The sequence below is a fragment of the Aythya ferina genome, assembly GCF_964211825.1.
Source record: "Aythya ferina genome assembly, chromosome: 16".
Taxonomy (NCBI): domain Eukaryota; kingdom Metazoa; phylum Chordata; class Aves; order Anseriformes; family Anatidae; genus Aythya; species Aythya ferina.
The window spans coordinates 13,335,773-13,349,450 of NC_140315.1; the positions used below are offsets into that span (position 1 = coordinate 13,335,773).

The window sequence follows — 13,678 nt, forward strand, 5'->3', positions numbered from 1 at the left end:
GCAGAGGCTGTGTCACACAAGAGGACCCAAGTGCTTCCTGCAGACTCTGAGAGCCCCACCTTTGCATTTCAAGTTAAAATAAAAAACCAGCCCCCCAGCCCTTAGCTCTGGGTGTAGGCAACATTTCAGGCCCCCATCCGTCCCCAGGCAGCTGAGCCCAGCCCCAAAGTAGAGACCAGAGTCAGTAGAAACCTTTATTAAACACGAAGCTCAGAGGAACACAAGCTTGTTAAAAGGCAGTAAGTGAAAGTGCGGCTCCAGCCTGGCCCAGGGCCCCCCCCTTCCTCCCTGCCGCCCCCCCAAACCCTTGGGCCAGGGAGGAGGAACCAAACCCCAGAAGGGGCTCGGCCTGGATGGCTGCACGGGAATTTAGAAGAGAAAACCTGGAGACAATGTTTGGTCCTCACCAGCACCAGGGCCGGGGAGCATCCCCACCCCCCATGCACCCCCGGGACCCCCTCATCCCTGGGGGACACACACACGGCCCCATTCCTGTCCCATCGCCCTTCCCATGGCCACCTGGCACAGCAGGGACTTTGCCAGCGCCCCGTTTGGGGGCAAAAGCAAAGCTGGGGTGTGCCAGCAGACCCCCGCCGGGGCCCTCCACCAGCACCGTTCCCCCCCCACTTCATGCCCCACTCTTGCTCCCCCTGCCCACCACGTCCCGGGAGAGCTCCCACACGGCATAAATAATAAATAAATACCCCACGCTCAGCCGGGCACGGTGCCCTCCCCGCACAGGGGGGGCTCACAGTGACCCGGCACCCCCACACCTCCGCCAGCCCCTTCCCAGCATAAGGAAACCTCCCGGCACCCCCACACTGCCGCACGCCTCCCCCCCCCGGCCCCTCCCAGGAAACGAAACGCTGTCCCCAGGGAACCAAAAATAAATTAATCCAATCTATACACAGGACTGCTTAAAGCTCTGCCACGGGCACCCCCGTGGCGAGGGGGCACCGAGAGGGGAGCCCCCCCGCACCCCAGCATCCCCCCCCCAAGGACCAGAGCTGCCCTGAGCGGCGCTGGGCTCGGTCACACCGCAGCGAGATGCTGGAGGGGAAGGAAATATTGCAGGGGGGTGGCGAGAGGGCCTGTGGCCGCTGCACCGCCGAGGGACACCCCCAGGAAAGGCACCAGAAACCACGCAGAGGCAAAGCCGGGCACGGGGTGGCCGTTCCCTGCTCTGCCCCACGGCCCCTTGGCTTCAGGGGGCTTCGCCCTCGGCGGCTGCGCCTGGACGCGGGCACCCGCCTGCCTCAGAAGTCCAAGGGCGTGAAGTCCCCAAAGTCACAGTCGAAGAGCTCGCTGATGCCTTCGCCCTCCTCCAGGCCGAAGTGGTAATCCTGCGGCTGCGGCGGCGACAGGGCAATGAACTCGTCTGCCAAGAAGCCCGAGAAATCGTCCTTGCTCTGCTCCAGGAGGGCGTCCATGGAGGCCAGCGGCGAGAGGCTCACCTCCTCGGCGGGACACTTGCTGGGCAGCACGCTGGCACCCGGCAGCAGGGCCTCTGTGGGGACACAAAGCGACTCTCAGCCCCACCACACGCCACGGAACAGCACCTCTGGGCAATGCTCTGCACCACCGCAGAGAAAGCACGCGTGGCATGACCTGAAGAGCTTGGAAACATCCAGGTCATCAGGACAGCGTGGCCCAAACTGCTCATGGGGTGCCGGGATGGAGAGGACCAGCGACCTCTCCTTGGCACACACCTCCAAGGCTGCCTCTGCCGAGCTCAGCACGGCGCAGACCATCGCTGCCGGTGGGCAGCCGGGGAAACATGAGAGCAGAGGCTGGGCCACCCGTAACAGGCAGCAAAAACATAGCCTGAGCATCGCCTGCAGCCCCGCACCCTCACCCCAGGGCTCGTGGGGCTTGAGCCATGCTGAGGACACTGTCCCTGTGCCGCAGAGCCCAGGCACTGCCCCCAGCCCCACCGCCCACCTTGCTCGCCGGGCAGCAGCGGCATGTTGACGTCCTGGGCGGGATGCAGGAGAGGGGAGGCTCTGGGCTGCGACGAGCCGGGGGACAACTCCTCCGAGGGCGCTTTGAAGGGGCTCTTGACGGGGCTGCAGACCCCCGAGCTGTCCTCGGGGCAGAGGAACACGTCAATGGGGCCCTGAGTGCTTTTCACGGAGACCTGGAAAGCCTGGGGAAAAGGCAGGACGGGTGAGACATGGTGCGGGGGGACAGCCGGGGAGCCCAGGAGGGTTACCAAGGGCTCTGCAGAGCTGGGGAGGGACCGGGGAGGGCCCCCACTCACCTCCGTTGGGTCCGAGACCTGGAGCTGGGTCTCCGGGGGGGCTTTGATAACCATCACCATTTGCTCGGAGGGGTCCACAATGCTCCGGAGGTCCTGGCAGGTGACGTAGGCTGCGGTGTGGCGGGTCAAGGAGCAGACACGGGGACGCCTTCACGCACCGAGCCCCACGTGGGCGAACACAGGCACCGGGGCTCGACCGCCCCCAGCCCTCCAACCCCGCCAGACCCGGCCCGGCCCCGCACGGAAGGATATTGCTGGTTGGCGGGGTCCTCGGTGAGCAGCCGCAGCTGCACCGTGCACGTCTGGATGAGGTCGTCCAGCTGCCGCTCGGCCGCCTGCAGCTCCCGCAGCTCCTTCTCCAGCAGCCGGTGCTGGCTGGAGGCCCCCGCGGCGGCCTGGCTGCCCCTGCAGGACACACGGGGCTGTCACCTCCCCCCCGGCTGTCCCACGCAGCCAGCACCCCCCCCACGGCCATCCCCACGGTCATCACCGCCACTGCTCCGAGCGTCCCCCCCCCCCGTCCCCGGGGACGTACAGCCACTGGATGTTGTTCTTGGACTTCTTGGTGATGAGCTGGATGCCCTCCAGGACGTTGGTGATGTCGTAGATTCGCCTCTTCTGCACCTTCAGCACCTCGGCCGCCCAGTTGAGGTCCACCACGCCGTCGGGCGACTTGCTCAGCAGCTCCAGGAAGCGCTTGGTGGTGAGGTTCAGCGAGGTTTCGTAGCGGGACTTCTCCCCGGGAGACTTCGCCCCTGCCAGCGGGTGAGGACAAGCAGCATTGAGCCACCGCAGGAACACAGCCCCGGAGCCGGGAGGTCCCCACACCACCCCGGTGCCACCTCGCTCCACATGCCACCAGCGGCACCCCAAGGTCTATTTTTTGGGGACAGGAGGGTCCTCCCCGGGAGGGCTGCTGCAGGACCCTGGGGCAGGGCTCTGGCAGCTGCACTCGGTTGCGAGCATGAGCTGGGCTGTGGCACCGAGGGCTGGGCTCGGTGGCTCACACGGGGACACTGCAGGGTGGCAGGAGTGCACGCAGGAGGCTGCGGTGACAAGGACAGCCCCAGGGGTAGGGACAGAGCCCGCAGCTGGGCAGGGCGGCCCCTGCAGGGGGTCCCTGTCCCCAGCCCAGCGCACAGCAGCGCAGTTTGGGGACAGCGCGGCTACAGCTGGCCCGGCCTGACCCCGGGACGCGGCGCGGTGAGGTCTGGCCCCGGTGCCGGTACCTTTGCCGGGGTTCCTGGGCTTGCCGCGGGCGGCGGGCAGGCTCTCGGCTATGTACTGGTGGTCGCTCTCCAGATTCAGCTTGCGCTTCACCTGCGGGACAGGGGCTCCTCAGCGGGGCGGGCGGCACCCGGCTCCCCCCCGGCCCCCCCCCGGGGCTCTCGGCGCTGCCTCCCCCCCGCGGGAGGCCCGGCAGGAGGCGGCCCCCGCCCGCGGCTTCCGGAGCGCCGGGGCCGGGCAGGGCCCGGCTCGGGCCGCGGGGCACCGCGTGGCACGGCCCGGCCCGGCCCCTCGCCGCCCCCCCTGCAGCCGCCCGCCCCATCCCGGCCCCTCGCCGCCCCCCCTCTCCCCCCCGGCCCCCGCCCCGTCCCGCGGGTTACCGGCGGGCGCCCCAGTGCTGGGCGGCGGGGCGCGGCGCCGGGCCGGGCGGGCTGCGGCGTGGCGAAGAGCAGGAGGTCGGCGTCGGGGCGGCAGCCGCCCGCGGGCTCCTCGGCGGCGGAGACGATGAGGAGGTGCGGGGAGGAGCCGCCCAGCAGCGCCGCCAGCCCCGCCGAGCCGCCCGCCGCCGCCGCCATGGCTCAGGGGCCGGGCGGCGGGGCCGGGGCCGGGGCGGGGGCCGGGGCGCGCCCCATGCCGGGCGCGGGGCCGCTCCGCGCCGCGCCACCGCCGGGCAGTCCCCGCGCTCCGGCCCCGCGCGCCTTTTGCGCGCCAAATCCTTTTTGCCGCGAAAGCGGCGCCAGGCTCGGCGCGCCCGCCCATTGGCTGCGCCCTTCGCACGGAGGCGCCCCATTGGCCGGCGCCGCCGGAGCGAGGGGTGGTGCTGGCCGCTCATTGGTCGAGCGGGGCGGCGGCGGACGCGCTGACAGGCGGCCAATCCGAGGCGCCGCGCCGAGGCGGGGGCCAATCGCGGGGCGGCTCCGGGACGCGGAGCGCGCCCGCGCCTTAAAGGGGAAGCGGCGGCGGCCGCGGGCACGGCGCGCCCGGAGCGGCCCCGGGGGCACGGCCACGGCCACGGCCACGGGCACGGGCACGGCCCCTCCGCGGGGCCCGGCAGCCGGGCGGGGCAGGGCCGCGCCCCCCGCCGGCACCCCCGGGTGCAGCGCCCTGATAACAGCCCCGCGTGGGAGGGCAGAACTGAGAGAACCCAAAGCGGGGGTATCTAACCCCAAAACGCCCGCGAAGGCGGGGCCCGGAGGGCTTGGGGCGAGGAGCGGTGGGGCTGGGCCGGGAGCCCCCAACCCCGCACGGAGCCGCTGTGGGGCTGGGCTGGGGGCTGGGGGCTGGGGGCTGGGCCGGGCTTCTCGTCCCTGGCCGCCCCCCGGGGGCTGTACTGGGGCCGGGGCCGTGGCAGGGCTCCCCGGTACGCCGATGGGCGCAGTTACGGAGCGCTCGGCCCTTGCCGTGTCCCGCCCGGCCTCGCCAGCAGCAGTGGGAGCAGCTGCCTGCCCGCTGCCTGCTCCTGCCGGGGGGGGACACGCACAAAGCCCACCCCAGGGGCTGCCGGTGCTGCCCGTCCCTGGGGAGCCCCGGCCGGGCCAGGCAGGGTTTGGGAGGAGGAGGCAGCTGCCGCACCAGCTGCTCCCTCACACACACACAAAGGCCGGGGGCAGCTGGGGGGATGGCAGCCCGAGCGGTTATTTATTTATTTTTATCCCCCCAACCTCCCCAATTCACAGGGCGGTTTATGCAGAAGGAGCAGGCTGAGCCCCGCACCGTGCCCACCCCCCCCTATCTCCTCACGGCTTGGCTGTGCCACGGGGCCGCGGTGCCAAATCTGCGAGGTGGTGCTGGAAAAGGGCAGATGCGAGGACAAACGGGAGGCAAAACGTCACTGCAGCAAATGCTGCGGGGGGAGAGGAGGACGGGGGCTTCCCCTGCATGCAGATGAATCCCCCCGGCACAGCTGCAGGGGCTGCTGCTCCCACAGCCCTCTCCATCACTGACAGGGTCAGGGGGGCTCCTCACGCTCTGGACACCAGTGGGATTTATCCCATTGCTGTCGTGATTTTTGGCTGCCTCCAAAGCAGGTGTGTGCGAGCAGCTCCTGGCTGTGGGAGCACGCAGCAAGGAGGGCTGGAAGGATGCAACCTGCTGGCAGGGACAGGCCAGACCCAAACTCCAGTGCTTTGTGTTTGGAGAGGCCAGAGGGGGTGTGCGGGCCTGCAGCCTGCCTGCAAGGCACACCTTCGTGTGTGCAGCTGGCAAGATGCAGAGGATGCTGCTTCATTCCCGATTTGGGCTGGAGAACCCCGAGCTCATCCAGCCTTAGCACGCAGAACCCCCAAAGCATTTACTGCCCCTGCCAGCTGCAGCCCGGCCCCGCTCTCTGCAGCTGTGAGCTGTGAGCTGTGCTCAGCTCGCACACCGGCACAACCGCACCCGCACGACTTCCTCCAGCGGGCATCCTGCTGCTGCTCCGGGTGGGTTGGCTCAGCTGGTGGCACAGACACCGAGGAGAGGAGCCGCTCAGCTGGTGGCACCAAGAAGGGGTTCTCCGTGTTTCCTTTTACCTCCATGGCACACCTCCTCTGTAGCTCTCAGCTCTGAAGAGGCACCCAGATCATTTGTGTAAGTCCTTATTTTTCTTAGCTAATGGGAGAGGCAGACTCAGCCCTGTGTTCTTTGGAAGCTGCACGCTTTCTGAAGCCACCTGCCCACATCAGCAATGAGCTGCAAGGTACCGAGGAGCAGCCTGCCCTAAAACCACCCCAGGGAGCCCAAAGGAGCCAGGCTGACTTCATGCTGCAATGCAAGAGCTGGTCCTGTTCATTCCTGCTCACACCGAGCACGTCCCGGCACACGTCACGAATGGTGCAGCCTAGCCCCAGTTTGACTCACTTGGTCTGAAGATACAGCAACACCTGAGAGGTCCAAGCAGCCAGTACAGGGGGAAGTTCGTGCTTCAGGAAGATGACAGCTGCCCCAGTTTGTCTCTGGGGACGGGATCCTTCCCAGGGGCTGCAGCAGTTCAAGCTGGTGGCGTGGTAAATCCAGCGCTGGCTTTTGGGAGCAGGTAACGTGAGGGCACGGCTCATTTGAAAAACCCTCTCAGCATTTCTTCTCTGCAGACAGGACTAGTAGCATGCACTAATTAAGCATTACTTTAAATAGTTTAGCTTCATAATGATGACAGTAAAAAAAAAAAGTCAAAAAATTAGTTTATTGTTATTATAGAAAGCACAACATGATCTTCAAAACCCAACTATACAGAAATAATCTGCAAAGGAGGTGAGCAGAAATCTTACACCAGGCTGACTGCTGCACCGGCTGCACAGGAAGCTGATTCACAGCAGACAGAGCTACTCCAGCACCACTGCCCCTTCCTTCACACCGCTTAAACCCACCGGGGAGCTGCCACAAGCATTTCGATTGGCATCACCACAAGTTACCTGAGGTTATGGACTTAGCGTTATCCTATGCCATCCCACAATCAGGACCTGGACTACATGGCAATTATGAATGCAAAATACAGCAAGGCCAAAACCAGAGGTAACAATATTTGCATTACAGAGCATTTAATTTGTTTCTCCCCTCCTCATCACAAGTCTCATAAAGAAATGAGAGAGAAGCAAATTCTAAGTAAAGGAAACAAAGTTACCTCCTCCAACAATCTGGTGTGAACACACAGGTTGAGAATTCAAGATTAGCACCCCTAAAACACTAACAGTGGCAGCCAGACATGGCACTGGGCAGCATTACGCCTCGTTTTTTCTACTCCTTATCAGGTGGATTTCAAAACCAGCACCAGAAAGGCGAGCACAGTCTGCTCAGGTTAGCAGGATCCAGGCAGACAAACACAACCTGACAAATAGGAAACAGTGCGCGGCTCAGGGTATTTTCCAAAGGTCGTGTTTGTGCTGAGGCAGTGAAAATGAGCTTGAGTCATACCAGTTTCTCCTTCGAGAGGATACCCGCAGTGGTTACTGGTTCTTTCACTAGCACCAGCCATCCACGAAAGGCTCCCAGCTGGCTGCAGAGCTCAGGGTGCAGGGGGGATGTTCTGAACACCTGCTTTTGGTCTGCTTCAGGAGCCTGAGGCCATCCCATCATTGCCACCCCACACCCAGCTCGGTTTAAAGCAGAGCTTAAACTTCTCCACCGGGGCAAGGAAGTCTTGCAGCAGCGACACCAAAGATCTTGTGCAGTTTTTCTTTCAGAATGACCCTCTCCTGAACTGCACAGATCAGATGCAGTACCTCAGCTAAACCAAATATCATGCACCCACTCAGCTTTCACCCTTGTTAAATAATGTAATTGTCCCGGAGATGTTTCCTTCAGCAATCCTGAAAAAGCACACTAATGTAAGAGCAATTTTCCAAAGAGAAGTGAAGCACAGCAGGTATTCCAGGGCAGCATGCGGCGGCTGTAAATAACCCTCAGCTCGCTTTGTTCACTCATAAAATAAATGATTAATAGCTCAGGATACAGAGTCAAGGCTTGGTGAAAACTTTTGATCAGTTCAATTCATTAACCTTTAAAGTTCCCTCTGTAAAAGAGGCTTAAAATCTGAAGGAGGAGCATCAATTTAAAACGAACGCACCAGTTTTATCCAGAAATCCCAATTTTTGACAAACCAAGCTAAACATGGAGATGCCCTGCTCCTCTTTCGAGGCGCTCAGCATCTCAGAGTCAGGTGGCTGAGAAGAAATAAGAAGAGGAAATAAGGTCGACGTAGACAAACAAAAGCATGTTCATCTTAAAATTCAAAACTGATCAGGGTCGGGGAGAAAAAACGGCTCTCCTTTGTGATTCCTTCAGCATTCGGCCGATTCGCAGGTGGCTTCCCAACTGTCTCTTTATCCCTTTTGGTTTTAATGCTAATAAAAAGGAACACAAACAGGGGACTCAATTCCTTACACAATGCGCTGGGGGAGGGCAGGGAGTGTCACTTATGTATCCAAAAGTCTGACTCAGACAAATTACTTCTAGTTCGCTTCCTTACTACACGCCCGCATTGTTCCGGCACATCGGCAGCATAAGGGGTCCGTCCCCAGCTATCTGGTGGCAGAAGAGGCAACGAGCACTAATGCCGTTAAAGAACCGTCCCAATTACCTCCCCGGGGAAAGGAGTGACTTGCAGCTTAGCGCCCTGCCCGCACGCAGCAGGAGCACAAACCGTCCCCCAAAGCGCAGCGACCGGCGGCTGCACAGAGCCTGCTCCTGGGACGAGCTGCACTTCGCTTCCAGGGACAGCAGCTGGTTCCTGGGTCACCAGTACAGATGGTTGGAGTCTCAGGCACGATTTACTTTGAAAGTGAGGTTGGCGGTAGATTCCCAAGAGAAAAAGGGCAGTTTGAACCAAGGACGACTGGCGGCCAGCTGCCAAGCTGCTGCTGGAGCCCTGCTGTTGGCTTGATTCTGCCACCTAGAGAGGACAGAGGTACTGCGCGTGGCAGCACAAAAAGGACATTTCCCTCCGACTTCACAGGCAGAGAAGTGCTTCACAACGACTAGCAGAAGCACATCAGCTCACGTGTAAGAGAACTGTAAGCCTTTCTCCTGAAAGAACATCGCCAATTTGTTCAAAACGTTAAAAACTTCAAATAGACACAGCTCACGTGTGAGCCAGGCCGCAGCGTGTGCTGCAGTAACTGCACTTGGTCTGGGGTTTGTCAGTCTAACAGTTTTAGGAAGAAATTCTCAAGCCATTGCTCTGAGATTCTGGAAGGGTTTCCTCAAATCCCACCAAAGGCTGTTCAGCAACATTAGCTCAATATTAACACGCTCGTTCAGAACCACATTGAGGCTTCTGCCACGAAGGTCAGGTGCAGCACTGCCCTGTCAGGACACACTGCCTCAGGCATCCACCAGCGGAGCAAATACAGCCATGATACTTATACAGAAATCACAACTCAGCTACAGCTTCATGTTTTTTTTTCCCTCTACTTGAATCTTTGAGATCACCAAGACAAAAGAAAATATTGAACTAGAAAGAAGTGCAAGAACAGTTCCTAACTTTTACAGGTCCAGAAAAATTGACAAAATACTGCTCCGTGTTCCAACCCCAACATTCCAGACGGACCGTAACTGCAGGTAAAGGGACCACAGGCGATGGTAAAGTAATCCTTGTTTTCTGGGCACAAAGAAGAGTAGTCATGGATCTGCATGGGATGAGCACAAGGATGCTTCCATCTCTGCACTGAGACTTCACAGCACACGTAGCTCTCCTCAGTGCCAGATGTAGGTCAAGACTGAAAAGCAGACTTGATTTCTACTGAAGCTGAGCCTCTCTGGATGCGATTTCAATCCTGAACCTCACAGCAACAGACAGGCTGTGGGGAGGGGAACATTCAACTCTCCATCTTGGTGACAGAGAGCATGGAAAAATAAAAAGCAAAGCAGCACTCAGAAGATGCACAGGAGTAATAAAAAAGATTAAAGAGATGAAGGAAAAACATCTTTAAGATATCAATAATTTTTTCCTACACAGAAGGTACCTGAACTTGGACTTCCCATTCCAGTCACACCGTTAAATACAACAAATTGCTAGAGCTTGGATTGTAAAGAGGAGACTGCAAAAAATGATGAAGAGCACCATCAGTGGGATTATGAAACAACAAGGTCAGGATGGAAAAGTGGATGTGTACACAGACGGCTAACTTCTTTTAGACAACAGAAGGTAAAAGAGCAAGAAACAAGTAATATTGACTGAGACAAAAGGGAACAACACAGGGAGCTTATTGACTCTTGTGATATCACACTGAAATAATTCCTGACTACTGGTTTTACACACCATCATTAAGTGAATGACTGGCTTAGTGTCACACAGACCTATCAGTGCTTAATGCTGTTAACAGTTTGATTTCATCAACTTGAAAAGTTTTTGTTTTGATGAAACGGAGCATTTCTCAGCTGGCCAGTCAACCCTCGGTGAAGGCCTGGCACGTGCTGTTTGTGGGACTCAGCAGTGCATTTAAAGGAAGAGCCACCTGAATACTCCTGCGTGACCTCAGCCTGGCCCAGCGACAGCACTGCAGCAGCTACACGTACGTTCGAGCTTGATGACAGCGAGGTCGTCCCGCTGGTGCAGGGGGTGGACTCTGGACCCATGGGCTTCCACCAAAGCGAAAGTGCATCTCCCTGCTACGTATAAAGTACCCAGCGTGACAGCCGAGGGCATGCAATGTGCCTCAGCCGGTTTTCAAAGGAGTTTAAATTGCGTAACTGTTTCTGGTATTTAATTTAAGCAGCTTTCAAAAGCTTTACAAATAAGTTTTAAATAATTACAGGGTATTAAGTTAGTGCACTGGGTAGAAAGACAGATGCAGCCCAAGTGGATGAGAGAAACTGAGAAAAAAAATATTCCTTCCAAGCCTGATTTACCAGACTCGTGTGGGAGAATCTCAGAAGTTTTATTCTCAAACATCTTATTGCCTCCCTGAGAGAAGAAAGATTGCAGAGGAACTCTCTTAGGGAGCACACAACCTTCCTTGCAATATTTTAGAAATCAAGAAATTATGTCTCAGCTTCCAGAACCGAGCAGGGCTCCCACTCCCATCTTCCCACGACAGGGAGCACAGCAGCAGAGAAAAATGCTTCCATCTCATGAGCACCCAGACAACTCCTAGAGCATTTTTTCCATGATTAGACCTATTCCCCAATTACTGTCAAGCTGCCATTTTACGAGCATATTTCCTTTCTTAAAAGGAAACAAAAACCCAACCAACCAACCAAACAAAATACATTCACAGGAAAAATAAGGCATCTTTAAAAGAAGACTGATTTTAACTGAAGGTTCCCAAGGCATTTTACTCTCCCTGAGGCATTGCAACAAGTTTCTGCGGGGTATTAACTCGCTCTAAACAGAGCTAGTAGAAGACTAATCAGAACATTTTGGTCAGGACACAAGAGGCAACTCTCCTTGACAGAAGTTAATTTAAAAAATAATAATAATAACCAGTCGAGAGCGACAGAACAACCTTTTCCCTTAGGTACCGTCATGTTCACAGGTGTTTTCCAAGGAACCAACTACTTGCTTGCAGGCTTTTTGTTGTAAATGAGGAAGTCCGAAATGTCATGCCATACGTTACTGTCGTCATACAGATAGGTCATGGAGGCCTGCAGGGAGGGCTGCAGAGTCTGTCGGTGGTACTCAAAGAGCCAGAGAACTGTTCCCCACACCAGAGCAGCAACGAGTGGAAAGGGATCCTGCTTGGGCTGTGGGACATAGCCCTTCTCCACCGCCAGCCGAGACAAGCCAAACAGGATACGAGACAGCAGGTACATAACGATCTGCATAAAGAGAAAACCCAGAGAACATTAGGAAGAGAACCTAGCCAGTAAATCTGGTCAGAGGAAGTGATTTAGAAGGGATAAGCTGTGCAAGAGGGGCAGGAACAGTTTACCCAATGTAACGGCAAACGGACTATAGGTTCACATATCAAAAAATCTTAAACTGGAGATGTTTGTGTCTTCCTTATGTCCTCAAAGCCTTGCTTCCCTGCAGGTGCTCTCATTTAGTAAGCAGTAAATCACACCTGATGCAACAGATCTTTGCACAGTTGCAGCTCAGTTGCACAACTTTCATCTTTGCTAAGTTAACACGACCCCAGATGCTGCTGCCGATAGCCACAGAGCAGCCCTGTCACCCTGCCAAGCAGATACAGACAGGCTCAGTAGTGTGGACACATCCTAAAACCAGACCGAAGGTGCTGTCTTGCAGGGGATTGCACAAGTAGAACGCTTCTGATTAATCTGTGTCTGTGTTTTTCTGACCCAAACTGAAGTCGGTAACAACCAGCTCTAGATCAGACTCCCCCTGAGCACCTTTTGTCAGTTTAAGCAGTTCAGTTACGTGTAGCTCTGTAATCAATCGTTCTCTACAAATGACAAAGCTCAAGTTTGTGGGTTTAACTCTACAAGCAAGCAGGCCAGGAGCGCAGAGGCAGGCGGTTACCACAGCTCAGAGAACGTGTGGGGGAACCAGGTGGCTTTGGGCTGCAAACCTGCTGTCCTAGATACAAGTGCAACTCTGGAGGCCAAGCAGAGCTGTCAGCTCTTGAACTGAACCACCAGCACTATGCTGCGCTACACCGGCCGGTTCCCGGCACACAACCACCCACACACTGGTCTTTTTGTCAACCCAACGTCCACCAAAGACATTTACCTGGCTGTTGACGGGATTGTTCTCACCGAACACTAACCAACCCCCAATGCAGGCTGCCAAGAAAGAATGAAATGGGATTTTTTTCCCCTGTAGCCAGGACTGCAATGCCATCAGCCCCTTGTAGGTGAACACAAAATACGCCAAGTTCCGGGAATGGGTGTACGTAGCCTGAGCGATGGATTTCAGTTTCTCTCTTAAACTGGACAAAAGAAACGGACAATTAGGAGAGCGAACAGGCAGCACCACCAGCAACCAGCCCGGACCTTACCCCCCTCACCCTGCCCACCTCCACCGTCAGCTCTGGTACCCCAAGGGCACCTCCTGCTCTGTGAGGGGGGCACACTGGGCTGGGGGGCACCCATCGGGGGTCAATCAACGCTCTTCTCACGCTGTGCTTTTGCCTAATTCTGCCAAGGCCCAACCCGCAGACAAGTGGCTGACCCGCACGACTGCATACACTTGTGTGTGTGCATTTCCATACAAGTTATCCTGCTGGTTATCACAGCAGTGGGCTAGGAGCATGGCTCACGAATCCTCCTGCTCCTAAACCTGGGCCTTTGGGGAACGGGGACGGGGTGGCTGCGGGCCGGTACCTGCCGCTCCTGAACAGGAAAGTCATCACCAGGGCGTGGGGGGCGCGGATTTTTGCCCCGTAGCTGTGAAAACGAAAAGAAATGGTGAGGTTTGGGGGGACACCGCCAGGGGAGCACCCCAGGAGCCCCCCCGGCACCCAGCAGACGCCCCCCCAGGGAGCGCGGTGCCCCCACCGGCCGCACCCCCCCGTCCCCATCCCGTCCCCGTCCCGTCCCCGTCCCACTCACACGGCTCCGTTTCGGAAGCCCTTGATGGCGGCGAGCGCGGCTCGGTGGCGGCGCTGCCTGAGGAGGGCGTTGAGGGCGCGGAGCAGGGCCCGCAGCGGGACGCGGGGCGCGGGGCCCGGCGCTGCCCCCCCGCCCGCCATGGCGCCCGCCGCTCCCCGGCCCCTCGGGCTGCGGGACGGGGCCGCCCCCTGGCGGCGGGCGGGCGGGCGGGGGCCGCCCCCTCCCCGCTCCCCTCCCCGCTCCCCTCCCCTCGCTCCGTGCCCG

At 58.5% G+C, this 13,678-nt stretch overlaps 2 protein-coding genes across 2 annotated transcripts; both read right to left on the reverse strand.

Moving 5' to 3' along the window:
- Nucleotides 1-180: 180 nt before the first annotated feature.
- E2F1 (E2F transcription factor 1) lies at nt 181-4,178 on the reverse strand. Its single transcript, XM_084538600.1, has 7 exons — nt 3,868-4,178; nt 3,490-3,580; nt 2,796-3,015; nt 2,513-2,665; nt 2,261-2,375; nt 1,942-2,146; nt 181-1,507 (listed from the first exon to the last, which is right to left on the reverse strand). Exons 1-7 carry the CDS (start codon nt 4,060-4,062, stop codon nt 1,257-1,259), a joined length of 1,230 nt encoding a protein of 409 aa, XP_084394726.1. The 5' UTR covers nt 4,063-4,178; the 3' UTR covers nt 181-1,256.
- A 7,038-nt stretch (nt 4,179-11,216) lies between these two features.
- PXMP4 (peroxisomal membrane protein 4) lies at nt 11,217-13,581 on the reverse strand. The gene is made up of 4 exons (XM_084538401.1): nt 13,415-13,581; nt 13,187-13,249; nt 12,594-12,792; nt 11,217-11,719 (listed from the first exon to the last, which is right to left on the reverse strand). The coding sequence occupies exons 1-4, from the start codon at nt 13,552-13,554 to the stop codon at nt 11,456-11,458; spliced, it is 666 nt and encodes a 221-aa protein (XP_084394527.1). The 5' UTR covers nt 13,555-13,581; the 3' UTR covers nt 11,217-11,455.
- Nucleotides 13,582-13,678: the final 97 nt, after the last annotated feature.

What these genes read in the sequence shown, in the direction of transcription:
- E2F1 (XM_084538600.1), bottom strand. Translation starts at nt 4,062, where the DNA reads ATGGCGGCGGCGGCGGGCGGCTCGGCGGGGCTGGCGGCGCTGCTGGGC. An exon ending in AAGAACAACATCCAGTGGCT is followed by an intron (nt 2,666 to 2,795) that starts GTACGTCCCCGG and finishes TGTGTCCTGCAG; the next exon opens with GGGCAGCCAGGCCGCCGCGG. An exon ending in AGGTCTCGGACCCAACGGAG is followed by an intron (nt 2,147 to 2,260) that starts GTGAGTGGGGGC and finishes CCTTTTCCCCAG; the next exon opens with GCTTTCCAGGTCTCCGTGAA.
- PXMP4 (XM_084538401.1), bottom strand. Translation starts at nt 13,554, where the DNA reads ATGGCGGGCGGGGGGGCAGCGCCGGGCCCCGCGCCCCGCGTCCCGCTG. An exon ending in GGCTTCCGAAACGGAGCCGT is followed by an intron (nt 13,250 to 13,414) that starts GTGAGTGGGACG and finishes TCGTTTTCACAG; the next exon opens with CTACGGGGCAAAAATCCGCG. An exon ending in ACAATCCCGTCAACAGCCAG is followed by an intron (nt 11,720 to 12,593) that starts GTAAATGTCTTT and finishes CTCTTTATGCAG; the next exon opens with ATCGTTATGTACCTGCTGTC.